Here is a 27,167-nt window from a genome sequence, read left to right on the forward strand (position 1 = left end):
ATGTGTTGCATGATTATGTGGTGCATTGATATATGTCATATGATGCATGCTATTATGTCACGTTTATTACTGCACGTTGCATTTCATGTTGAGCCGTATCTTCTTCGAGATAGCCTTTACTGTTGAGCTGTATCTCTTTCGAGATAAGCTATATCTTGGGGCCGCTCAGCCCTGTCTTGTGGACGCATGGACACCGAGAGTACACAGTGGCCGACGGGTCGGGAGGGCTTCGGTGGTCCGGGACATTTTAGGTCCACGTCTGTCTTGTAGTGGATGCAGTGACCCAGAGGTGTACCGCGCGGCACTATCCACTTGGCGCCTCTAGACTGAGCATTGTTGAGATCCTTTTGTGACTCCTGTTTCTTGACTACCCCGGTATCATGATCATAGCATGTGCATTTCATATAGGTCTGTATACTCATACTTTTGTACTGGGCGTTCTTATCGCTCACGTCCTCGGTTTTGTTTATTCTTGGACACCCCATTCCCTCGGGGCAGGCTTCAGGTTGGACAGCTCAGGAGGAGCAGGAGGAGGACGTTGAGTAGCTGGTTGGTTTAGTTTATCGGTATTGTTTTGATTCGATATGGTTGTATTGGGTATTTTTATTTTGAGTTATTCTAGACTTCGATTGGGTTGTATAACCATTATTTTTGTTGACTTTTTCCGCTGTTATCTCTGATTATAATTGATTAGGTTAATTGCATGCTTAGTTTTTGATTAGTAGGTGATTCTGGAACGGGTCACTACAGGTTGACCTGTCTCACGGCTTAAGATCCGTGAGACGGTCTCACATGAGTTTCACTGTATAATAATAATAATAATAATAATAATAATAATAAGCTGCTTCTTAAATTTTGTCATGGTTTTTTTTTTCTTTTTATTTTTAACCTTAGATTGGACAGATCCAGTATATATAATGTTTGAAGTTTTTCTTCCTTACGATAACCTATTTATTTGTTTTTACGATTGCACTTCTAGATTTAAAAAACATTTTGATAATAAAAATATTAATTCAAGTCCATGCCAACACTTATCATTGTAATAAATATATTACTTCTGAATTAAATCAATAACCTAATTTGCTTTTATGAAGGTAGGATTGCAGTCTTAATCTCATAATTGAAAATTTTATTGTCACAATATTTAAGTGTAATAGGTCTCTTATGCGACGATGTCACTGATCTTTATATGTGAGACGTGTCAACTCTGCTAAATATTTAAAATAACAAGTAATAAATTTGACATAAAAAATAATATTTAAAATTTGTGGTAATTTAATTATGGTGTATTGATATATTATACTTATTGCAAAAATATGTAGCTGGTGGGAGCCGAAGGAGAGGAAAAAAGGGCTAAAGTTTATCTTTTTGAACATGTATATTGTGGGTTGTAGGGCTGAAATTTGATGTTGAAAATGCTTAAAGATGAAAAGAATTGGACGTCAATTGTGATGAGATAAGGAAAACAAGCCTGACAAAAAATTTGTGGGGAAAAGTGAAAAAAAATAGAGAGAAGAGAAAGTTCCCTTTTGATCATGTGCAGTGCCTCTCTCCCCCTGTATTTATGCTTCACCATCAACATATATATATATATATATATATATATATATATATATATATATATATATATATATATATATATATATATATTTCCAACCAATGTTTGAAATTGGGCATGAGAAGACAATTTAATAGATTTTTGGGAGATGATATTTTGGTAAAATACAAATGAGAATTTATTTAATAAATTTAAAAACAAGACTTATTATATATTTGTTAAAAATAAAAAAAAAATTCTTTAATGAAAAAAGATTATTACAAATTAATGTACACCCAATCAACATCATATTTCCCCTTATTCTGCACAATATTCCCATTAGGCACAAACCCCATACAAAGGTTCTGCTTTTCCTTCCCAATTCATTCATTAACTACATTTCCTACTTTATTATGGGTAAATTGCAAAACCACCCTCGTATTTTTTTTATTTGTTAAAACCAGCCACGGAATAGCATTAATGTGCAAAATAACCCCTATACATGATTTAAATGTGAAACCTTATTACGAAAATCATTAAGGTAAATTGTATCCAAAAAACGTACAATTGGAAACTTCCCCGCTCACCAATTTTTTTGTGGTACTCCTTGAATTTTCGTATAGTGTTCTAGCTTGCTAAATTTTTGTATAAGTGGATTCCTAATTTCAAATGCAAAAGTACAGAAATTTCTAGATTATTGGTTTTTCACTAGTAAATTTTTTCGCAACTCATCCCACTTTTATTTTGTTTGCAAAACAAGTGATTTTCCTTTTCTATCACGATCAGAAATTTCTTCTCCATGTGTTTACTTCTTAAATTAGACATGACAGGTTTGGTGCGATTGAAACTAAGCCTAACAACTTGCATTATTTATTTCATGTTGCTATTAAATGACCCTAGCTAGCTCGCTATACGTACGTAATTCATTATTTTGTTACTCATCCATCCTTGCTAGCTAATCGATAACCATACTCTATTATGCATGGAGTCATAACTGATCAATTTATTCTATATTTCGCATTCAAAAATAATGACCATTTTTCTTTATTTCTATATTAATTAATGTATAGATTTATAGAATCCGAACGCCTCTAAATCGATCGTCTCCTCGATCCCTCAATGGGAGTGTATGAAGAATATCAGTGCGCAGTTGGTTCAACAAGTAGTTATTGTCCTGATCTATCAGTAAGAGGAAGCAATTTGATTAAATTAGTCAAAAAAATAATGTATATATACTCTACTATTAATTGGAAATATTCACGTATGGTAATGTGATCATATAATCCAGGCATGATTATCTATTCTTCAATATTGTTGCATCAATTGGTGAACGTCAACATTAATTAAGGGCCGATAAATTCACATGTTTTATTCTTAACTTCATTAATGATCAACATTTATATATATCGAGCAATTTCTGTACTGTCAACGGGAAAATAATCTGAAAATGAATGGACGAAAGGTCCCCTTTGCTTATTTTTCTTTTTAAATTTTTTTTTATGTGTGTTGATTCAACTAGTGAACAAACAACCTTTTGCCCCCATGCACCTCACCCACTATTTTTAATTGAAAATCTTGGTTCTATCGGATGTGGCTCACAACATATATATCTTCAAGAAATTAAACTGCATAATCTGTCAAAGATATGGGGTTCCCTCTTAGTTCTCGGTGTCTTCTACTATGTCAACAACTCGACGATTACCATAACTAAATATTTTTTGCATTTTAGAGATATATGATTGTTTTTAGGTTCTCCGACTTAAATGAATTTGATATCTAATTACTGAAAAATCAATGTATATACGAGGCAAACATAAAGAACTAAATTTGTAATTTTCCCATTTAGAAGATTAAGGAAGTTTTTCTTAGGGACTCGACTATGGCTAAATCTTATCTGATTCTTTTTTTTTCTGTCTATATACCTATCTATATTTGAAACAAAAAACGCAAGATTTTGAGACATGGAAACATGTGTTGATTCCTTCGATTGCTAGAAATTTAATTCTAGGCCCATGCATGATTTGGTTCTCTTGTTTTTACATGCACCGCACTTGGAAAATGTCTATATAAAACAATTCTTACGACTGCTAGCTATATATTAATGTCCAGCAATACTAGATGCCATCTTGCATGGAATAGCATTGATATATATAGACAACACCATGTGAGATGTATGCCGGAGATCATGGGATATCTTTTCAGTGGGAACATATAGAATGAGGATTTTAATTGGCTGGTCGGTTTTAATTTACAACAGTAGTTTCTGAAACGCGATGCATTAATCATGGGTGGGGATATAATGGTCCATCGTTCCATGTGAAATTTTTGTATAGTTTAAATTTGTGCCACGATGTAACTTTTGGCTATTGTAGAATTTGAAAATCTTTGACATAACTTTTGATAATCATAATAGTTAGTTTAGTTTCGGACCTAGCGTGTGTGTTTATATATTAATATATATATATAAACGTTATGCATGCATGTACACTGGAGCACGATATTATTACATTCAAACAAGCGTACGAGATTGATTTGAACACTGATTTCATGAATTCCTACTCCGAACAAGTCATCGTGGGGTACTACATATATGGAGATTCAAATAGATATCGGAAACAAGGCATCTAATTGAATTATATAGTGTTTTGCGAATTAATGTATCTGATAGAGTTGAGAAGTAAGCTGCCTATAATCAAGGGAGCTAGGGCCTGAGACAATGACTGAGCTAGCCCAAATTTCCTGCGTGCTCAAAACAGACAATATCACTAGCTAGCTAATATATTCAATCATCTGATGGACCGTGCTCTAAACTTGTAAATCTGCTTCTAGCCTTCGATTAGTAACAAATTGAAGGAAAAGAATTTGGACGGATGTAAATTAGAAACAAAGATTTGATTGGGGATAAAATGTTGAAGAAACTGAGGCGTTGAAATGGTGTTGTGCACAATAAAATCGTTGGATCATATAGACCTCAGGTTCACTTGATCCAATCGGTGCGGTGTTGTGCACTAGATCCAAACGCTTGGAAATTCGAATGGACAGTATGGGCAATTTAAGTGCATCCCTTTGTTGATGTCTCTTGTCATATTTATGAATGAATACCCACGTCCATTACTTGATGTAGGGGTCCTGTGTTACCAAAAAAGATTCTCAAACTCCAACACCTGCATTTCAGTAACTTGAGGCTGGCAACAAGCATTTTGGTGGTTGGTGATCAATTACAAGGCTCGCATTCCTTGTGGGGGAATATATATATATATATATGGACCACGACACTTATTTTACTTTTCGCCCAATAATTTTGGATAATTTCGTATGAAAGGTCTTTTTTTTTAATGAATTATCCTATTAACACATAAAACATTTGTTCAAGTTAGTGAATGGTGATTTTTATGTTTTATAGCTATTGCGAATGACGAAAACCTCAGTGACATGATGAATAACAATGTATAAATGGAATTAGCAATTGAGAAGTGATTCGCTTGAAGTATTTCAGATCTACTATCGCTTGTTTATCTCATTTTAAAGCATAATCGATTAGAGGTTGTGAATAAATATATTTTAATTTAAGTGTACCGCCCCATATCGATGATTGTTGTATCAATACGAGTTTTTTCAATGTGCTTATATTTTCATTCACACTCATAGGTATTTTGAGAAATTTCTTAGGTGTACCCATCTCGAAATTACTCCAAGTTAAGCACGCTTAGCTTTAGAATTTTTAAGTTGTGAACTCCTGAAAGGAAGATGATCCTTGTTGATATGACTCATAAGAGTTGCATGCAGAGTCTTTGAATCTCGTTCCCGTTCATTCTTAGACGTGATATCACAATCAGCCCCCTCCTTCACAGCGCGACATCTTCGTTGCGTCTATCTCATTGATCCACATAGAGTCGAGAATCTAGAGGTGACTAATACATGTTAAAGATGTGGCTTCTACAGGTTTGACTTCAGTGCGTGTGATACTTTACTCCGCATGTTCACTCCACGCCACGTAGCACGTTTCCTTGCATAGCATTTATTTCTCATTGTCATTTGTTCCTGCCGGTGACGGTATATGATATCACTATGTAACGCCTTAGATTCATCGCGTCTATCGCTCATCAATCCACAAGCGTCGAGAAATCGAATAGAGGTGACTCATACGGGTTTAAGAGGTGGCTCTTACGGGTTTGGCTCCAGTGCGTTTAACATTTTATTTCCGCGTATTCACTCCCATGCCATGTAGCATGTTTCCTGCATAGCATTTATTTCTCAGTATTCCTGTTGGTGACCGTATATAATATCACAATATAACCTCTTAGATTCGATGAATGTCCACAATGTACCAACACAAGGCTTTATAGTGTGTTTATGTATTCTCTCACATTCACCGTGATGAACTTCTCAGGGGTTCATCCATATCAGAATTGCCTCAAGTCAATTATACTCTTAACTTTGGAGTTTTTAAGTAATGAACTCTGGAAAAGAAATGCATCTTGTTGATATAAGTAGTATCAATAGAATCTTTTAAGTATTCCTTAACTGTACATGTCTCATACATGCACGGTCTTGGGGTCTTATTCATCCTTGAACGGGGTATCACATTAAGTTTGTTATCGACAATATAAATTATGACTGAAAATTGAAAATACATGTATATGTTTATCTTTTAAGTCTTCCTCAATTGTACAGCCTCATACATATATGTTTATCTTGGTGCAGTTTGAACTCTTTATGTTCTTAAAACTGTCTTTATTTTAAATTTTTCGGTTTTTGATAATTTTAATCTTTTTTATTGTGTACTATTTGACGCTAAGTACATAAACAATATATTCGTGTTAGACTATCACTATGTATGTGTTCCATCGATGTTATGTTGGTAAAATAACCAAATTTAAAATTTTAAAACTACAAATATAACCTACTAAAAGTAAAATTTAGAAACATAGACGAACAAAATGACAAAAAATCTCGTATATCAAACTAAAATCAATGCAATTGTCCCAGTTTTTAATGAACGTGTATTTCAAGACAATCACATGTAGAACCATGTATTGTGTATTTTGAATATCATGTTTGTGATATTAGCAATCATAGTTTAAAAACCATGACAAGAATTGTCGGCATCAATCTCAAGCTTTTTGCATTAACAATGCTAATAATAAATGGGTAATTTGCATTAATCTATCTTAATATTTTATGTATTTTATATTTACACATCTGTTATGTTATAATTTTTATATTTGGTAAACATTCAAATAAATAAAATGTAGACAAACTGCATACGAATAAACCAATAATTAATAAACCCCTATAACTACTTAAATAGCTTCCTATGAATTATAATTATTCTCATGACATAGATATACTACCAACGTAATAATACGATAAATATTATTGTTTGGCATACAATATGATACTCCCACAGAATTAAATTCCATTCTGTCGGTATAAATAATAGTCGGAAAAAGGGAAAAATATAACGACAAATTACTTATTATTTTATAATTTTTTTACTAGGAAAGCCACATCTTACCAGTACGCCGACCCCATAGTTGTACGCCAAGAATTTTTTCTTATGAACAAAATCCTCCGAAACCGACCGGCTTATTGTTTGGACCGAAGCCGGTTCGTCTCTAGACGAATCGCGACGTGACCCTGGACGCCCGATATCTCTGAAGCTCCATCGCCGAAATGTCGCCATGTACCTCTTGGAGTTATCTTCACCGGCGCCGCGTCCTTTAGAGGTGATCCGGGAGAAGAATAAATGCTTCAGCCTCCATTTCTTGTGGCTTTCCGAGCATAAACTGGATGATGGCGACGACATTCTCACACTGTCCAACGGCCGCCATTTCTCGTTATCTTCCCATGCATACTTGGTGACTCTACACGGAGAAAACGATCGAGATGCCTTTCTGCTCGACGATTTCTGCAAATTCAAGCTTCGTTCTCTTCCTCTGGCGTCCCAGTCCCACACGTCCGATCTCGTGGCTTTCTGGGCTGCGATTTCAAAAGGGTCGACGGATTCTTTATTCTTATGGCGCGGAGATAGCGCGCCATGTATCATCTTCCTAGTTAATAAAAGCGATGGCAACGAAATAGCGGTAGTACTCTTTTTGTGAGTGAACTCTTTGATTCTTTCACACGGCGGGACTTGCAGGCAGGGTGGTGGCTTCAGAGGCTTGATAACGCCGCCATGAAAGAGTTCTTCTGCAGAAAGGGAGACCGTTTCCGGTTCCACTTTACCAACAGAAAATGCGAATTCGAAATCGTCGTTATTTGTCGGTGATTTGGGAGTGCCGGGTTTTTCTTCCCAGCCAAAGGGCACGACGGAGACGGAGGAACGGCTATTGTCGAAATCATCGAAAACAGTATCGCAGAATTGATCCGAGAGATTAGAAGGGCTGGATGGAGCGCTGAAATAAATTTCCTCATAACGATTACGGTGGAAAGGTATCATCACCTTCATTTGCCCGCAGTTTTTCTGGATTATTTTGCTGAAATTATGGAACGAGCAGAGCTGATGATTGAAGGGACAAAATGAAGCGAGTGTAGCCAGCAAATTTGTTGACTATTGGATGCTTTCCACGTAAATATCATGTCAACAAAATTCAAGTTTTTTAAAGGGTTGTTTGTTTAAAAAAATTATAATTATTTTGATACAAACAAGAAACTTATTTTAGACAAAATGCATTTTGAGTAAAAGTACATAACAGTCTTATTTATAAATAATTATTTTAAGAGAAGTAAACTTAAAAAAGCCTATTTTAGGAGGTAACGAGGTATTAAAGTTACATTGACCTCGACTCATAATATCGTTTAGTCCGTAAATAAGTACATGATTTTTGTGAACCATTGAGAGAGAAGATTATATATAAGTTTTGATATGATATGTCATTCAGATAGAAATGTTTATCTATTGATGTGCACATCACAAAGTTTTAAATACAATAAATTTCATGGAGTACAATCATGATATAAACTTGAAGCTAGGAACTCCGGTTATATTATTTCATAGATCATTCCTCTGGATTATACAATGACACTATGTTGATTTTGACGAAGCTTGAAAATAATGTTTTGGAAGAAAAAGATTCTGAATTGAAGTAACATAGCCAGGTGATAAAGTGATTATTTCAAGATTGTCTTTAAATCTTTTTGATCCAATAACTAATTTCAAATTCCAACTTATTTTCATTTGATTGTATTATATACAATAACAATATAATTATGTACGATAACAATAAAAAAGTCAGAGTCAATCCTTTTCTCATGTAAAACTTCTTTTGAAAAAACTTTTTTTAGTCATACTAGTTATATGTCGTTGTATTTAGAATTACGAATCTAAAATTTTTGATATGTAATAGTTATAACAGCAAAAGAAATTCAATAACAAACATTGTTTTAAAGAAAATTTTCACAATTTATGAAAAAAATTGTTTTTATTATATGATTTGTAATAATATTAGTTTTCTTTTTTTGCATTTTAAATATCTGTTATTTTTTTAGTATTAATCTATTTTTTTAAAGTACAATTATGATATTGTTCCAGATTACAAAGATATAATGTAATTGATCGTGCTATTAACAAGATCTTGTTTGAGACGGTCTCACGGAACATATTTGTGAGACGAATTTCTTATTTAGGTCATCCACGAAAAAATATTACTTTTTATGCTAAGAATATTACTTTTACTGTGAATATGGGTAGGGTTGACCCGTTTCACAGATTATGATCCGTGAGACGGTCTCACATGAGACCCACTCTAACAAGATTTGAGTGTGAAGCCGATAATTATCTTGGACAAAGAAAGTATAAAGAAAGAACTAAATATACATAAATAAATTAGAAAAACTATCTGCAATCAATGAAACTTGAACATGTAATCAACAAGTCTCTGGACCTCAACCTTAAACATTGAACCAAATCCTTGCCAGCATAATAATCTATTTTAAATAATATCATTTAATTTCTTGCATCGCACAAATTAATAGCAGTAAAAAAAACCATAATAGTGGTAATGGAGGAATTAATGGTGATATTCATTGTCTTTAATTGCTATGATAGAAATTTTTTCCCCATACTTTTCCAGCAATTCAATCTTATGTCTACTGCATATTTTCATTTCTTCTGGTATTATCTTGTTTTATATTCTGGTAATTTATGCTGAAAAAACTATATAATGCTAATATAACTAAGACATTTAAAATTTTTATACTCGTTTTATGAAGACTCGGTTTTGCAAATAACATTTGTAAGCGTTAAATACTCTCAAGTTAAAACGTTACCAAATTTACATTATTTTGTTTTTAATAATTCCTTTAAATATTTTTTACTCCAAACAACGGCTGATTTTTTGTTTATCGTCAAAAACATTTTCCAAAAAATACTTTTCTTTATTTTATTACCATAATATATTTCTAAATTAAATAAATATAAATTAATTAATATAGTAAAAAATAATTGATACATTATTAGCAATCAACGTAAAAAGTGGTGGGCTGAGAAAAAAACAAAGATCGTCCATTATTTGTTCAGATTCAAAAAATACAATAATACAGAAAGAATAAAGAAGCTTTTCCCAAAATTATACTGGCTTTCAGCCTCCTTTCTCAGATTCTCCCATCTATTTCGGTAAGAGAGAAAGCTCTGAAACACTCCGATCGACATTTTATCCACCAGGTATAAATTTTTCATGTTATTGGGCTTAACTTTATCCGCGGATACTTGTTTCTTTACATTTATACATGCTGTATATGCGTAGATTTTTCCATGTATGCGGATGGTTTTGGTTATTATCAGATCGTTCAATTTGTTACCTCTAATTCCCTTAATTACTGCATACACCCCCCCTATTCTATCCTTTATTTTCGTTGCTGCTTTATTTTGAGCTGTTTTTTTTTTTTGGCCTTGATTACTGTCATTTGTCAAATTATTTTGAAGTTTTTTTTAATTCGGATAATTTGAAGTTGAGTTAATTGCATGATGATGGGATTAGTTTCAGGAGAGGTACTATAATTATGGATTTATAACTTGGGCTTTTTTATTTTTATCTTTTTGGTATAACATATTATTTTATTAAATTTGGTATGCCCGGTGAATCGGTGATGTTTCCCGAAAAAAGCTATGACCTTTAAGTTAAAGGATGGTGAAGTCGAGGAAAATGCGATGGCATTCATGATATTTGTAGAGTTCGACATCAAGATTCATTCAGGACCGAAAAGGGAGCGAATGGTAAAGCAGGCTCTCCATCATCCCACTATCCTTCACGATTCTGTTTTTTCTTTTTCATCTGAGGTGGGTACTTTTCAAATGCGATGGCATTCACGATATTTGTAGAGTTCGACATCAAGATTCATTCAGGACCGAAAAGGGAGCGAATGGTAAAGCAGGCTCTCCATCATCCCCCTATCCTTCACGATTCTGTTTTTTCTTTTTCATCTGAGGTGGGTACTTTTCAAAGATTCCATGAAATGAATTTTCATGGAATAGGATGACAGTTGCATACTAAAGACTTTGGATTGGGGCAGAGGTGTTATTGGTCACCATTGGAAAACTGAAAGTTAGCTTTGTGCGCGTGTATTGACTTCTACCTACTCTTTTATGCTAAGCTACCTCTCTCCTTATTTCTACAACTGTAATTTTGTACTATTTTTCCGTCCAACTTATCTACCATGCCGCTATCCACTTGTTCTATTGATTGGGATAATGGGATATCGTTCTGTGTTTGTTTTGTGGTTTTGAGCGTGTGTTTCTCCTTAGTGTGTTTTCGTGTGCTTATTTTTTAAAAAACAGTTCTCTCATTTACACAGTCCCCATAAACATACTCATATACACACTATCAAGGTTTAAATTTCCTGCTCACATCTGCAAAACATAATCAAACACATTTCAGAAGCCACTTTCAAATCTTTCAAGTTGTAAATAGAGCAAACACCACCTTAATTTTAGATTTGGACGTATTTTATTCCCATGCTTCTTCAGAATGCACGATTCTCATTTCTGTGTATAGATTCAACAAAATATTCTCATCATCTGCAGTTATGCGATGTTGAAGAACAAAAAATCTGAGCTCCATTAACTCGTTTGCTTCATGGTCGATCCTTACTTTACACCCGTCGTTCTCACGTTTTGTTACAATTTTCCTCCAGATTCCAATATTTAACTTTGAAACAATATCATTGCTGTTGAAGTGAGAATATTTTATTGAGATCCAACTCATTTATCTTAATTCACATCCAACAAAAGTGCAGTAGTTTCTATGAAGGTCTTGGTGTAGAAAGTTTCTACGAATAATTTCTATCCATGGTTTCATAGTTGATCCAGGCAAGAGAACTTGACAATAAGGAACAAATTACTGCAGTAGTCAACAAGACAGAAAAAAAATCTGACAAGAAAAAATGGTCTCACAGTTTGAACCCATTCTGTTATTCCTTTTCTATACGACCTTTTTTTCTCTCACACACAGTCTGAAACTCGCACATCCGGAATGTTTCAGATAAGATAGTGTGGTCTTTGGTTCAAATTTTAACAAGTAGTGGCTTGAAGTATTTTCTGTTCATTTGTTTTCTCATTAAATGGTTAGATTTGTATCTAAAGTTATTAAATTATCTATTTTGCATCTTAAATCTATTAGTGGATTTTTTTATCTGCGTGACACCCTTCATTTCCTGCTCTCTATGTTCATGATATGTTTTACCTCACAATTCTCACTTTTTGTGTTCTTAACCAATATCAATACTGATAGCCTGTTTCTGTTATTGATGGTTGGTATATAATGCACTTGGAACAGGAGGAAACTTTATTTATATATATATGCAGCTGTCATTTTAATTATTGTAGTAAAATCAATTTATTTTGTGGCTAAATGTAATTCGTAAAATTCTTTCTTCGCAACTGGTCCTGCCACAAGGATGAAGCCTAGACTCAGGGGTCTGGTGTGAAGTGCGAAATTGCAAATTATAATTTGGTCGGGGGTCAAAACTAAATTTTCGATATGTTTCTAGTAAAAAAAGAACTTGATATAAGGGGAAAAATAGGAAAACTTTGGAAGTTGAGGGGGTCCAAGTCATTATACCTTTTGTTGGCGCCCCTGGGTCCATGGTAAATCTGGGCCCCTTGTCTTTCATTTTTTCTGGCTTTGAGTACTACTCTGCTATGATCTACGTTCACAAGTTTAGTGTCAGTGGCAAGTTCTCTACCGTCATCATAACAGAGTGTCCCATTATCATGGATAAATTTTTCTGATAAAAAATTGTACTACTTAAATGGAAGGTTTAACTATGCCAGTTGTTTGGCAAATGGCTGTTCGATAATCTGTTAAACTTTGTGTCATGTGTTTTCATTCAGGAACAATGATTAAGTTGTTCAAAGTAAAGGAAAAGCAAAGGGAACTTGCTGAAAATGCCAATGGAAAGCCTCCAGTCAAGAAGCAAAGTGCTGGAGAATTACGTTTGCACAAAGGTTTCTTTCTATGTTCAGTGATGATATATGTTTGGGCTGCTCGTCTGTTTCCTGAAAAACATAAGTTTATCACCATTTATTTTTAGTTTTCTTTCCAAAACTTTCTTGTAAATAAATTTATCTTTCATTTTATGTTTTCTCCAGTTATAAACATCCCTCCCTCGTTGTGGTTAATATGTATTGACTCGCTTGCTTATTTAACAAGTTATATGCTCTAGCTTGCAAGGAATCGGGTATTTGGACAAGTAGTATCTAATAATGTGGTGGGAAAGGTTATCTAACCACTTTTCATTGTCATATATTCTTGCTTTCAATCGGGATTTCCATTGAGTATTTTATTCTCAGAATTCTTCAATCTTCATCATCAGGGCGCATTAATGACAAGATGAGTCAAATATCCATTTCCAATTGCGTGTTTCATATACACAGAATCATTTGAAACAGCTTTCTTAATTTGTTAAGAAGTTTCATCTTTATCCTCGGATGTCACTTCCACTTTTTATGTACAAGTCATAGAAATGTTAAATGGCTGCCTGAGGAATTGATTTCTTTCCTTGATGATGTGTGGTTATATGCTATATTGAACTTGTTTACCAAGTAACATTAACTTTTTGTATTGCACCTGTGTTGATGTAGACATAAGCGAACTAAATCTGCCGAAAACATGCAGCATATCATTCCCTAATGGCAAGGATGACCTCATGAACTTTGAAGTTACCATTCGACCTGATGAAGGATATTATCAGTAAGTACTTTTTTCAATCCAGCTTTATGTGTATAAACGAGGAAGCACAAATTACAGCCATTAAATTATTCATAATATTACTCTTTTGTATTTTTTCCATCATTGGTTCCATATCCACTGACAATTGTACCTTGTGATCAGGAACGGGACATTTGTTTTCTCTTTCCAAATTTCTCCCATTTATCCTCACGAAGCACCAAAGGTCAAATGCAAGACAAAGGTAACCGAAGGCCAAGTTTTACACCTAATGCCTTTCAACAACTTCTTGTGAAATCCTGTTGTGTCTCAATAATAATATACAGTCAAAATTATTCATGTTCACCTCAGGTCTATCATCCCAACATTGACTTGGAAGGAAACGTCTGCCTAAACATTCTCCGAGAAGATTGGAAACCTGTGCTAAACATAAACACCATAATTTATGGATTGTATCATCTTTTTACGGTACTTCCTTTTCTTTGATTAACGAAAGCTCTATTTTGTGACTAAATTGAAATTTTCTATTACTGATGCTTCTGCTTTTGCAGGAACCAAATCACGAGGATCCTCTCAATCACGATGCTGCCGCTGTATTGAGAGAGAACCCGAAATTGTTTGAATCCAATGTGAGAAGGGCGATGACTGGTGGTTATGTGGGACAAACTTTCTTCCCTCGGTGCATATAGTGCATGAAAACTTGCACCTACGACAAGGCCAGATATCTCTAATCTAGTCTTTCTGCTACAGATGTGAAAATTGATTTAAATTTATCCGAAATGCAGAGAGCTTTTGTAAGTTAATATGTTTTTTTTTACCTTATTCACTGTGCAAGATATTGAATACTAAACCTCTGTATGACAATTGTGGACTGCTGTTGTTTAATGGTTCTCGATGTATCCACTTCACTGTGATAAGATCACGGCTTGGTTGATGGATTTAATTTGGAGAAATGATTTAAAATTTGAATTTAAGTGATATTAACTTTTAATTTTAATTTTGCGTGAAATCTTAAATTTAAAAGGAATATAAAAATTATCCTCACCAAGTAGAATGGTTTTGGAATTCAATTACACGAACTAACTGAGACCTAAAAGCCAGTTTTTCATAGTCGAGATCAAGGATAATTATCAATTAAGTCCAAAATTAGTTATGCTTAGATGTAATAAATATGTTTAGATTGATTTGAAATTAAGCGATTTTAGGGGACGAATTTTAGATAATTTTAAATTTTTTGTGGTAGAAGTAATGAAAGGGTGTGGATTTCAAAACGTTAAAATTTCAATCTGAGAACGAAAAGCACAAATTATATATTTTTTAAAATGTGTTAACGTCTAAACAAAAGATATTGATTCACTTTTCACCCTAAAGCACTACTTTTTTATTTATTGCCTTTAGATTTAACATGAAGAAAGTATGTGTCACACACACTCTCTATTCATGCCCAAGTTATTCCAATGACAAAAATCTGTGTGAGATAGTTTCACATGTCGTATTTGTGAGACATATATCTTATTTTCATGAAAAAATATTATCTTTTATGCTAAGAGTACTATTTTTTATTGTGAATATCGGTATGATTGACTCGTCTCATAGATTAAGATCAATGAGACGGTCTCACATAAGACCCACTCTATTCCAATACCAACGAAGCAATTTTGTTTGACGTACGGATTGGAATTTATATTATTGAATGATAAGAAATATTAATAAAGAAATATAATCTATAGTGATAAAATATATTTACCAAATTCCCCTTCAAACATATTAAAATTGCGACTCTACTCTTGTACCTTTTTCTAAGGGCAGATGGATAGTATTGGAATTAACTTGTATGGTTAAGATTTGGATTGTTATTTGTTAGTAGTAGTAGTATAGGGATGGGAGATGATTTTATTTTCTTCACTTCAATGAATAATGGTCGAATGGAAGAGAGGAAGCAAATTCAATCAACCCATTTAGATAATGACATACAGGAGACCCGTTAACACTAAAAAACCCGCAAGTTATCGTGACCGGGAAATCGGGTCCCACGCTCCAACGTAGAAATTTTATGCACGCGCCCACCTCGCCGCAAGCTATCAGATCTAGGCAATAAAACCGATATTAAAGAACTTGCAAACCGAAAAGCTCAGTATAAGACAACAATGGCTCCCCAGTAACAAACAATCAACATCTTTCCGGAAAAAATATACGGTATAAAATGGAGTCGGAGCTTAAAATCTTATCTCCTAAGCCCATTGAACTGCAACCGGAACCCGTCATATCCGTGGGAGACGGCCGCCCACTCCTTAAACCCGAACCAAACATCGCCCTACCTCACGTCCTGAGCACTGAAGAGTTAGAGAGAAAGTATGCCGCTTTTGTGCGGCACGATGTGTACGGGACAATGGGGATGGGCGAGCTTCCCTGGACCGAGAAAATTTTACTTGCGTTGGGCCTGGTTTTATTGGTTCCCTTGAGGGTGGTAGCTGGAATTGCGATTTTGGTGATTTATTACGTGATTTGTAGGGTTTGTACGACGTTTTTGGCGCCCAACAGGGAGGATGGGCAGGAGGATTACGCACATATGGGGGGTTGGCGAAGGGCTGTGATCATGCAGAGCGGGAGATTTTTGACGCGGTCTATGCTTTTTGTTTTTGGGTTCTATAGGATTCGTGAAAGAACCACGGGTAATCAGGTTGATGGGCAGTTAAACCATGAGGTAGTCGTTACATGCTGCTCAGCGATTTGGTTTTCCTTAGCGCATATAAAATGAGGATATATAAGAAATTTATTTTGTTGTTGGACTTTGGTTGCATTAGAAACGATAGAGATTTGCTTATAATGTGTTTTGTTCTTCATGATTGGTTAATTCTGTTTTATGAATAAGATTATTAATGTCAACTGTTTGTTCGTATTAATATCAACGGTTTGTGTCATGAGTCTGCATCGGAGCATTTGCAAACATTTTGTTAAGATTGAGACTTAAACATTACTCATCCCCAAAAGCTAGCTCAAAATAACAGCATTGTTTCAATCCATATATGCAACTCTCGAGGATTTTACCTAATCGATGTGGGACAACTAACATATTTATGTCCGTGAACAAGCATGTTTGGATGTATACCTGAGGATGCAGTGTCTGTATTTCTTGGATACGGGATTATCCATAATAGGATAAATTCGCATTGCATGACCCCTATTTGGTGTTGAATGAATTTTTTGTTGTTGTATTGAATCAGTTTGTAACATTCATGTTGCAACTAATGAAAAAAAACATTGAGTGATAAAACCTAACCAACCTCTCTACTTACAGAATGCTACGGTTGGGTCACCCAGTACATAGAAGAATTTAGTGAATCTGATAAGTTGGGTATTCATTTACCATTCTGGGGGGTACTTGGTTGATTAATGATATCAAGCGGATGGGAAACAATTAATGCAACGAAACATTGATAAATTTCTCATGTGATGCGTTGGTGGCTGGCAAATCACGTTTGTGGAAGGGAGAAATATGACAGATGTATCCTCCAAATTTCTTGGAACTTGTTTCCTCTAGGTACATACATGGAGGTTATTGAATCATTGATTATCCCTTCACTCACCCCCCAGAAAGATTCTTATGTTGGAGGAATTTTCATTTTTATACCTTAAGGCTTAAACTGTCAATATACAGTAAGAGTTGGAATGTCTGTGTATAATGTTGAAGAGGGTCTGATGTGGCTAATGTTTTGGCATGTAATGTAGAAGAGAATTTGATATGGCTACTGTTTTGGTTCATTCTAACACGAGCGTACGATAGAGATGGCAGTTCGTTTAACATTTTTCATAACTTACCTTTCTGGTGATCGTACCGTTTCTGGGAATGAATAATGTTTCATAAAGGACAAACATGTGTCAGTATCATTTCTCGTGATAAATAAAAATTCATATGATATCACTTTTCATTTTACGTCTTGTTGCTTCGAGAGCAAATTTTGGTGGTGTTATTTTTGTCATGGTTAATGTTTGATGGAGATATTAGTCACAAGGACTTGGATAATATTTGGCTTTGTGTCAGATTAAAAGTGTAGTGATATATGCTTCATGCTTCTTCTTACCTTTCAGACAGTAACTAGGGATCAAAAGGATGTGTTTGAAAGGCCTGGGGCCATCGTTTCAAATCATGTATCTTATATTGATATTCTATTCCACATGTCTTCCTCTTTCCCAAGCTTCGTTGCGAAGGTTTGTAAACTTCTTCATGGTGGTTTGAGCATTATTGTGTGACACAATTTGACAGAATCCTTCATTTACTCACCTTTTTGTGTTCTTAATTGTGTAACCGAAGAGGTCCGTGGCCAAACTTCCACTTGTTGGTCTGATCAGGTCGGTCCCCTTGATCTTTTAGCTATCATGCAAATTGAAATATCACGGATGGATCCTTTTCATCTGCAGTATGTTTGATTGCATTTAAGTAAACTGAACATTGTAGTTAGCCGTTTACTTTTAGATTTGAAAGTACAAATGAAATTTATTGATCTTGCATAACGTGTGCCATTTACATCATAATGCTGGAGCCTAAACTTTATTTTTTCTACATCGACTTCCATATCATTATGTTCTGCAGTAGTTGGCGTATTGAAAATAATTGTCCCATGATGTGAAGTTTTTTTCCCCTGACCATGCATTTTACATTTAAATTGTGCAACAGATGCTTCAGCTTTTATTATTTTTCTATTACAGCAAGTGTCTTGGTTGTGTGTATGTACAGAGAGAGTTGAAATCATCAGACTTCAAGGGTGTCTCAGGTATTATTTTCTGTTTGATTCTGAACATTTTAGTTATGTCACAAAGTCCATGTTTGGAAAGGAGTATGCATGAAGTTCAAAACAAATTATTTTGGCTGTATCAATTAATATTGATTTTGGGACAATCAAACTTAAGTGAAGAAAAAGAAAAGTTATCTGGTGACATTAGTGATTAGACTGTTGTTATCTTCCATTAGATTTCTCTTACTGACATCAATTAGCGAACATTACTACCAATGATAGAATGTATCCTAAGATGGAAGATATTCAGAATCTACGAAACAATAAAATGCTTAACCCTTTTTTAGCATGGCATATTGCCCTTGAAACTCTAAATTCTGCAGTATATATGCAGAAACACACAGTTTGTCATTATAAGAAATCCACTCACCATGCATCTTTTTTTAGTCGGATTATAACCCCATCTTAGCTCCTCTTATTTTTTCACCTAATATCTGGACTTCTTCCAGTCAACTGTTTTTCTTCTTCTCATTTTTAGACATTTATTGTTTGCAGGTGTTGTAAATGAAAGAATTTGGGAAGCTCATCAGAATGAGTCTGCTCCTAAGTTTATGCTTTTTCCAGGTTCTGTTTTTTATGCTGTTGCCAGCCTCTGTTTTAATCTCTTTCCATGTGATGTCAGTCCTCTTACTAATCTCGTCTATCCACCTGCTATATTTTTATCTTTGATTACATGGGCATTAAGGCTATCTTTGGGTCAATTGATTTGGTTCTGAAAATCTGTGAATATCGAAAAACCTTTTTTGATGTTTTACTTTTTTATTTTATTTTTTGGTAAACTCTTTTGGTGAACTTTAAATGTCCCAAGTATGGTTGTAAAATCTATCATTCTATTTGCTCAGAAGAGGAATCCCAAATTATCCGCCGTTATTGTTGCGAAGCATGGATGATGGGTTGGGTAGCAGATTTTTAATCCTTGTCACCTTTGTCCACCAATCCCTACGTAACTAAACTTATTCGAAATAGATTTATCATGTGCTTAAAGGATTTTTGTTTTTAAAATATTCGAAATAGATTTATCGTGTGCTTAAAGGATTTTTGTTTTTAAAAAAACACGATTGAGAATTTTTTTCGCAACACAATTACATCTAGATTCCTTAAGGATATGTATAGATTTTATTGTTGATGCTGCACATTTGAAATTAGATGTTGTGTTTGGCATTTTATGTCATGTATTGCAATTTATATTGGATTATTTGTATGATTCTCTATACTATACCGACTTGAAGGAAGAAAGTGTTTGATATCGCATTTGAGGTTAACTATATGTCTATATTCATTCAATGTGCTGACCAGGTAAAACTTGGATGTTAAACGCTCTGATTATCTGTCTGGGGTGGGTGGAACATTGCATTGTAACTCTAAAATTGGTTACTCGTGCCTTATAAATTTGGCAGACCATGTTTCTACCTTTAATCTCATTAAATTTTTATGGGACCCTCATAATTATGTGAAGCCAGAAAAATGATGCATATATCTGTATTGTTAATCCATTCTATACATGTCTAAAAATGTCATTTATTTTGGCCTTTAACAGAAGGCACAACTACAAATGGAGGTTACATCCTTCCATTTAAATCTGGTGCATTTTTGGCAAAAGCTCCTTTACTTCCTGTTATATTAAGATATCCCTACCAGAGACTTAGTCCTGCATGGGACAGTATTTCAGGGGTGAGTTGTTCTGTTTTGGAATTTTTGTTTTTTTTCTCTACTTGAATCCTGGTTGTATTTATATCGGTGCCAGCGTGTCATTGTTGCAAATGTTGAGTCAGAAAGTGTTTTATTTTCCTCTTACTTTAGTTGGTTGACTTGCCATTCCTCTAAATTTAACTGGGGAAGCAATGCAGATTGAATTTTGCTTTATTTTAGTTTTTCTTTGGCTCACCGTTAATTACAGAGATTACATAGAAGAAGATTTCTTTTCAGATAGGAACAGAATGAAGAAACATAAATTTAGGAACCTTAATTCTCGAGTTTGATTGTTATGTTGATCTGTCACGGCAGTTTGTATGTAATTTAGGACCGCCTTATGTTAGCGCAATCAATTCTATGACTAACAAATGCTGACTCAATATAACCTCATGCAGCTTCGGCATTTGATTTATCTTCTCTGCCAGTTTGTAAATTACATTGAAGTGATGCAATTACCTGTTTATCACCCCTCGGAACAAGAAAAGGAAGATCCAAAGCTTTATGCCGAGAATGTTCGAAAGCTAATGGCTCATGAGGTACTTTATACTTATATTTCAGTCTCTGATTTTTTTAGCTTTTAAAATGTCGATCATTATTATATTCTCCTAGATTTATTAATTTCCTCCTCGCTCACTTCAATCGAGATAACTTTGTTGCAGTTTATTTTCTCTATCCAAAACCTTCATCTTTTTTCGACTACAATCTCTGGATGTCCAGTTAGTGGTGTAAATATTGCAATATCAATGCAGGCTTTCAATTTCTTTCTGCATATATTGTGCACAAACGACTGTTTTTAAACTAATGAAATCCATAGCAAAACTATATTGATAGATCTGAACTTGGCATTTTCTGACTTTTGGCTAGTAGCGTTGATACAAATTTAATTGGATTTGATTTGAAGTTTGAGTTTGGATGAATGAATTTCAGATTACTTCAATAATTAAGGATTAAAATCTTTCATGGTGGTTAAAAAAAATTTATACTGTAGTTACTAGTTAGCGAATTCAAATCCATGAATTTGATAATTATCCGAACAAGTTTGGTTGATTGCAAATAAAGATTTAGAACTATGTAACCTCAAATTTATCTCATCCAAATACTGTAGAAAGAAATAAAAAAGAAGAAAGACGGGAAACCACCATACGACTGGTGCTTAGGGTGTAATAGAGGCAAAATATCTCCTTTGATGTTGTTCTTCATTGTTGTGATGCAGGGTAATTTGATTCTTTCAGATATCAGCCTCGCAGAGAAACGCGTGTATCATGCTGCTCTAAATGGTAATATTAGCATGCCTACTGTTTTGCATCAGAAAGACGATTGATAATTTCATGGTCTGGCTCTCAAAAGTTATGTGGTCCATCTTGGTCTTGGATTCCTATTATGCTCGGTGCACCATTTTAAAAATAGGAATCATACGAGTGGGTTTTCACCCCTGGAAACAAGAACATGTCACTGCCCTATAACACTTCTGTAAATTATATTTAATAAATGGGTTGTCATCAATGATCCATTGTTTAACTTATCTGTATGATTTGGTATTCGGAATCAGGAATTGTGCTTGATATAATTTTCTGCATGCTCGGTATAGAATCCATTCACATGGTTGGTTAATCTGAGAGATCTCTTTGGTGTTCCTGCAGGTTTGTTTTGCCAACAGTAGTCCGGATTTGCCATATATATTCATTGTATATATCTAATGGTTTGACACACACACACACACACACACACACACACGAGTGAAAGCACACACACAAAAAACATGGCATATTTAAATGCCAGATAAATATGGTGGAAGAGATCATTGTGATTGACTTAGTTCTGAATGGTCTGTCCTGATACCGCTGCAGCTTTGATGGAATATTTTTTTAGACGTAGACGTAGTATGAAGTTTAGTTTAACAGGTCTCTGAAGCTGATATATAAAGGAGAATTGTGGATCTATATCGTGTCATTGAATTTGAATGCCGAGGGTACTCAGGTTTTCTTTTTATATAATTGACTGATATGCTGGTGCATAATTTTACTATTTTATTCTTGCAACATCGAGAGTCAGTTCTAGCATGATCGGAGGATACCAAACGCTCTTTTTTTTTTTTTTTGAAATTTCAAAGTAAAGAGCTGTGGTGTAGAGATGCCTGTGAAATAATATTGGACTCTTCAAATGGAGATGAACCATTTTAGTTATTTTTTTAAAATAGATAGCCGACCCACAACCAATATTTAGGGCGAGCTTCACATACGATTTTCGATCGTCCCCAATTACGAGTATTGGGACATTCGGGCTAAATGATTTTCATCTCAAGTTTGAGTAAAATACAGGACTAAGTTGTCATCGATCAGCGAGTATCTTATCATTGTCGGTGCTCGTGAGGTGATCATTCATCGAACAATGTCAATTTGGACTGAAATAGCATGTTGCATATAATTGCCGACGAGTTAAAATTCGTGTTACTAACTTTCATTACGAATAATTTATCATGTAAAAGAAAATCCGTGCATTACATCCATATGCATAATACAACAACGATCCCACTTATGCATCTTATTAAAGTCGCGTGTAATAACAGCAGCCCACGAGCATTTATCCTAGAAAACATGGAAACAAGTTTGGATCACAAAGAACAAAAAAGATAACGAAGAAAACACGTGACATGTCCGAGATGCCAGATTTCTCATAATGGATCAACACGTTTTTAAAAAAAAATCATTTTGATCATATTAAAGAAATTTGAGTGGGACTGTTCAATTTTCACGTGTGGTGTTGAGAGATCACTTACAGTGGGGGACGATCTTCCACCTTTGATTGTCACCCTTTTTCCATTCCCAAAGAACAATTGTGGTGCCATCATGGACACCACCATGATTTTTATCGCCATTGAAGGCATCTACATTGAGCTTAATGTTGTTAACCATCCTTATTGTTCGGTAGCCATCCCCTAAGTCTTTGCTTTCAGTCCACAAAATGGATTCATCAACGGTATCAGAATTGTAAGGAGTTAACTGGACCTGTCAGATAAAACCGAAGCGATGAGAAACCAAACCAAAATATTTAAAAAATTAATGACATAATTGCATTCTTGAATCCCGTATCAGCTTCACACATTGAATCTACTAATAAAAATGAAACCTTTGGTCAAGTAATTAAGAAGGTGATTGCTGTTCAGCAGGCTACATATGCCCCATATATTGAGCTCCCTTGCTATGTCGACTAACATTAATGGCGGATGCAAAATATCCATAATTGTAGAGTAATCTTTGTATGTTATATTGAAATAAACATAAATATCAGCCGAATAAACTTTAACATTCGACAAAATAAAATATCAAGTTTACGTAAATTAATGCATCAGCAACCTCACCCACTGTGCCCAACAGATTCTTAACTTGTAATCGGAAAAAAATATAATCGTAACATCAATTGTAAAGAATCATATACGGTAAACTAAAAATCATTTACGCATAAAAGATTATATATACATAATCAGAAAAGTGAATATTTGAACATACCGGATGCGTAGCACCAATAGCGTGCTTTATCGCCTGTCCAGTGGCTTTGTTAATCAAAGCAAAGCTGGGGAATCCTTCTTCATCTTTCACTTTAGTGCTGTACTTCTCCTCTTTGATCCAGTGCTGCAATTATCCGTACAATTTACCCGATTATAGCCTGAAATACAGACGTACATATGCAGAAAAATCAAAATAAAAAAATGCACCTGAAGAGGGTCTGATGGATCGGAAGGAGTAAGAACAACTTTTCCATCATAAATGGTCAACGCGAAGTTAGTCTCCGCCTTGCTATAAACCTTAACAGAGGGTTTTCCAGCGATCCCGCCACCCTCGTGGTGGGGGGTTTGGTGGTGATCCGAAGACGGGAAGTGGGGCATATGAGGGTGGTGTTGGTGCCGATTATCCGCGGGCACGTATGGCGGTGGATCGTAATCATGGGAAGCGTGTGGAGGCGGAGGACGATATGAATCCGGCCCAACGTGCGAGGTGTGATAGACTTCGGACGACTGATTATAGCGCGGCGGCTCGTTCAGACCGTAAAAGGGAGGAGGTGGCTCGTCCCCGTAGAGTGGAGGCTGCGGGTAGTCTTGTTGTTCTTCCTCCCTCCTGTGCCGACCGTGGTGCGGCTCGTGGTGGCGTCCGTGGGGGAAATCCATGTGATAATGCGTAGATGAAAAGCAAAATGTATGGTTTACTGGTGAAGACTGAAAGCAAAAAGCGAGAATTTATCGATAATTGGAAGGGGTTTGGTGACACGCGCTGCAGTGTGAGTGGTGGAGAGAGTCAATAATTTTCGTGACATCGTGTTACAATGGAAACACGCCATCTGTCACGACATGACTTGTTTGATAAGTTATCTAAATTAGATACAAATAAATTGGTGGTGAGTCGTGCTTTTCTCTTAATTAATTAATAATTAGGCTGATGACAATATGTCCTTGATTCATTATTTTTTTGGCCGCCTAAAACGTATGTATGTATCAAGGGAAAATTGCTTTTGCAGTTTCTTATATTTATCAACTTTCAATCATGAATAATATCTCCGTTGAAGATCCATCAAGAGAAAACAAGAGGTAAGCTTATGGGGCTGTAATACAAAAAAGCCCATAGCATGCATACACATCATTTATCCAATAATTCGTCCATTTGCTTATTATTATTAATAATAATGTTACTGATCATACAATATGCTATCTTTCCTCCCAAACAGCAACAAAGATCGCCAAATCGAATGTTACCAAGCAAGCACGTATAAATTTGCAAGTCTGACAAGTACCTCATTTTCTCAGAGGCACGTAAGCAAATAGATGAGAATTTCGAGCCATTGCCGTAAGTAAGTATTCAAAAAGTTAAATTTTATTTATATATAAATTTTTTGGAGTTTCGTAAAATTTCGATCATGTTTTATTACAAACATTTATTTTTTTAAATAAATATATTTAAAATGTAATAATAAAAATTAATAAATATATTGCTGACAGTGTTCATACCTAAATTTACATAATTGAAATAGATATATATTATATAAATTAAGAATATTGTTATCATTTTACTAAAAATTAAGTTTGAATCCCAAAAAAAAAAAAAATCACTTCAAAATAAAATAAAACTCTTCTAAATAGGAGATAAGGCGCTTTACCCCAGTCTTCACTTGGGACAAAATGATAATTAACTTCCAAAACAAGAACCCAAGATTTCACGAACCAAGTCCCGAGTGGCTCTTAATGAGCGACAAACTTCACGAATCAGACATAGAATGAGTGAGTTGCTGCGGAACCATGCTATCACTACATTATTATGTACTCGTTCTCATCGTTGTTGGATGCTGCGCTGATTTCCAAGGACACTAGCGTACCTCATTGCAGATGCCTGAACAAACATAAAATCAAAGCAAAAAAAGAGAGCAAATATTTAGAACCAGTAACTGGAGAGAAGATTAGTAAAGAGATTATTTTGGCAACACAGAAGCTGTTAGTTTAAAGGGTATCTAGAAACTCTAAACTAAAATTTCACAGGTCTCCGTTTCAATATGCCAAATGTCCTGTACTCCTGTTAAATGGGAAATGGAATATATTCAGATGTGTTTCGGATACAGAAATTTAATTTGGGAAGTGATTTGCAGCAACGATTTGAAACATATATATCTATTTTGAATACATTGAAATCCCCTTATCAGAATGGATCAATAATCTCAAATAACTTGATTCAAGCACATGTTCCAAGTATTTAGGGATACAACAGAAAGAATAATCAATGTGATCCAACATTAAATGGACAATTGGGACATCTGACTTTGAGCTAATCGTGCTTACAGATATAATGAATGAAGCTGAAGAGATAAGCTATAAGATACAAAGGAGAATTAAAAGAAGAACCAAGTCTATGGAAATAAAATTCATGAATTTTCTAAAGTGCGTGAAAAGGACAAGAAACGAATAAGAAGTCATAAAGTGCAGGCACTAGAGATGAAGAAAATGCCTCCAGAATTACGTAGGATCATGCTTTAATCTTCATGAGCATACCAAAGGGATAAGTAGAGTCACGCATAAGGACAGTTTTAAGTGAAAATTCCAAGACAACAGAAGTAATGATCTGAGACCATGTTTTATTAATGTTGAGAACTGAAGCTGGAAAACATGGTTGATAAATCACAAATTACAATTACACAAGAGTTTTGACATGGCCATATATATTCCTCCACAGAAGTGATGATTGACAACCTTTACCCTTACCGTAATTTCATCTGGATACTAGGCAAAATCATTTTACTTATTCCTTTAAGTTGCTTCTCATCCTCGTATAGCAGTCTACGAAGGACTAGAACCACCAACATCCACGTACTACATATAAGATAGTTGTATTTTAATGCCAAATTTCATGATACCACAATGATGATAATGTACCAGTAAAAACTACTTTAACTATAACATAACTAATCAATTACTTGTGGTTGCCCAATTTCATGTAAACATCATGGTGCAGGACTATTAAGTACTTCGTACATGTCTTTTCTGACCGAAAACGAATGAAGTATCACAGACACAGACCTACTCAACCAAAACGGATTTTAGTATTTTAAATTCATATGTTCATTGACAGAACCAGGAATAATTTGACAATCAATTAAACCCCAAATTCAAAAACATAAGGCATACGAGATCACACTCGAAAATTCATTACAAACTGAAATACGAATTCTGAGAGCTGACCTTCGGCAGAAATCAGTGACGTATCGAGAACTGTTGTAGAAGATAAACCACAATAAAACAATTACCAGCGTATCTCAATAACGTTAAGAAAAACAATATTTGAAGAACAAAAATTCACATAAATACCTACAGAATAAATCACCAAAACGTCACAAGTCATGGACCCAGTGATTCAAATCCAAGTTAAACAAATTGAATGTCAGAAAAACAGGAACAAAAATGAGGATACTGAAAAGATATCGCTCCCACCAATCCAACATATA

The 27,167-nt window shown here is 34.7% G+C and overlaps 4 protein-coding genes and 1 long non-coding RNA gene across 8 annotated transcripts; 2 read left to right on the forward strand and 3 right to left on the reverse strand.

Moving 5' to 3' along the window:
• Window positions 1-6,927: 6,927 nt before the first annotated feature.
• LOC140814240 (uncharacterized) lies at window positions 6,928-8,143 on the reverse strand. Its single transcript, XM_073173161.1, has one exon. It carries the CDS (start codon window positions 7,986-7,988, stop codon window positions 7,017-7,019), a length of 972 nt encoding a protein of 323 aa, XP_073029262.1. The 5' UTR covers window positions 7,989-8,143; the 3' UTR covers window positions 6,928-7,016.
• Window positions 8,144-10,029: 1,886 nt separating this feature from the next.
• Window positions 10,030-14,587, forward strand: LOC140842737 (NEDD8-conjugating enzyme Ubc12). 2 transcript variants are annotated; one of them, XM_073210849.1, is made up of 6 exons: window positions 10,030-10,202; window positions 12,870-12,983; window positions 13,620-13,728; window positions 13,870-13,948; window positions 14,056-14,172; window positions 14,256-14,587. In XM_073210849.1, the coding sequence occupies exons 2-6, from the start codon at window positions 12,875-12,877 to the stop codon at window positions 14,391-14,393; spliced, it is 552 nt and encodes a 183-aa protein (XP_073066950.1). In that variant the 5' UTR covers window positions 10,030-10,202; window positions 12,870-12,874; the 3' UTR covers window positions 14,394-14,587. The 2 variants fall into 2 exon arrangements, with proteins under 2 accessions (XP_073066950.1, XP_073066959.1); XM_073210858.1 differs by having other exon boundaries at window positions 10,062-10,154.
• A 1,143-nt stretch (window positions 14,588-15,730) lies between these two features.
• LOC140842750 (lysophospholipid acyltransferase LPEAT1-like) lies at window positions 15,731-22,214 on the forward strand. 2 transcript variants are annotated; one of them, XM_073210879.1, is made up of 9 exons: window positions 15,731-16,408; window positions 17,794-17,913; window positions 18,017-18,054; window positions 18,412-18,476; window positions 18,993-19,061; window positions 20,035-20,168; window positions 20,585-20,725; window positions 21,403-21,466; window positions 21,830-22,214. In XM_073210879.1, the coding sequence occupies exons 1-9, from the start codon at window positions 15,908-15,910 to the stop codon at window positions 21,847-21,849; spliced, it is 1,152 nt and encodes a 383-aa protein (XP_073066980.1). In that variant the 5' UTR covers window positions 15,731-15,907; the 3' UTR covers window positions 21,850-22,214. The 2 variants fall into 2 exon arrangements, with proteins under 2 accessions (XP_073066980.1, XP_073066971.1); XM_073210870.1 differs by lacking the exon at window positions 21,830-22,214 and having other exon boundaries at window positions 15,736-16,408; window positions 21,403-21,800.
• A 408-nt stretch (window positions 22,215-22,622) lies between these two features.
• Window positions 22,623-24,407, reverse strand: LOC140842762 (ricin B-like lectin R40G3). 2 transcript variants are annotated; one of them, XM_073210899.1, is made up of 4 exons: window positions 23,902-24,407; window positions 23,696-23,818; window positions 22,966-23,194; window positions 22,623-22,774 (listed from the first exon to the last, which is right to left on the reverse strand). In XM_073210899.1, coding segments are annotated over exons 1-4 (804 nt in total). In that variant the 5' UTR covers window positions 24,352-24,407; the 3' UTR covers window positions 22,623-22,772. The 2 variants fall into 2 exon arrangements, with proteins under 2 accessions (XP_073067000.1, XP_073066992.1); XM_073210891.1 differs by lacking the exon at window positions 22,623-22,774 and having other exon boundaries at window positions 22,891-23,194.
• An 880-nt stretch (window positions 24,408-25,287) lies between these two features.
• Window positions 25,288-27,156, reverse strand: LOC140842775 (uncharacterized). The gene is made up of 3 exons (XR_012120483.1): window positions 27,031-27,156; window positions 26,905-26,934; window positions 25,288-25,564 (listed from the first exon to the last, which is right to left on the reverse strand). It is a non-coding gene; the product is annotated as an uncharacterized lncRNA (long non-coding RNA).
• Between the last annotated feature and the right edge of the window lie 11 nt (window positions 27,157-27,167).

Source organism: Primulina eburnea, chromosome 1 (genome assembly GCF_022965805.1).
Source record: "Primulina eburnea isolate SZY01 chromosome 1, ASM2296580v1, whole genome shotgun sequence".
NCBI lineage: Eukaryota > Viridiplantae > Streptophyta > Magnoliopsida > Lamiales > Gesneriaceae > Primulina > Primulina eburnea.

Bases quoted from the DNA above. Each gene is read 5' to 3' on its own strand.
- LOC140842762 (XM_073210891.1), bottom strand. From the start codon at position 24,351: ATGGATTTCCCCCACGGACGCCACCACGAGCCGCACCACGGTCGGCAC. The intron at 23,819-23,901 runs GTGCATTTTTTT...GGATAATTGCAG, and splicing joins ATCCATCAGACCCTCTTCAG to CACTGGATCAAAGAGGAGAA. The intron at 23,195-23,695 runs GTATGTTCAAAT...TTTATCTGACAG, and splicing joins CTATTGGTGCTACGCATCCG to GTCCAGTTAACTCCTTACAA.
- LOC140842737 (XM_073210849.1), top strand. From the start codon at position 12,875: ATGATTAAGTTGTTCAAAGTAAAGGAAAAGCAAAGGGAACTTGCTGAA. The intron at 12,984-13,619 runs GTTTCTTTCTAT...GTGTTGATGTAG, and splicing joins AGAATTACGTTTGCACAAAG to ACATAAGCGAACTAAATCTG. The intron at 13,729-13,869 runs GTAAGTACTTTT...CCTTGTGATCAG, and splicing joins CCTGATGAAGGATATTATCA to GAACGGGACATTTGTTTTCT.
- LOC140842750 (XM_073210870.1), top strand. From the start codon at position 15,908: ATGGAGTCGGAGCTTAAAATCTTATCTCCTAAGCCCATTGAACTGCAA. The intron at 18,055-18,411 runs GTCGGTCCCCTT...TTTCTATTACAG, and splicing joins CCACTTGTTGGTCTGATCAG to CAAGTGTCTTGGTTGTGTGT. The intron at 19,062-20,034 runs GTTCTGTTTTTT...GGCCTTTAACAG, and splicing joins TAAGTTTATGCTTTTTCCAG to AAGGCACAACTACAAATGGA.
- LOC140814240 (XM_073173161.1), bottom strand. From the start codon at position 7,988: ATGAAGGTGATGATACCTTTCCACCGTAATCGTTATGAGGAAATTTAT.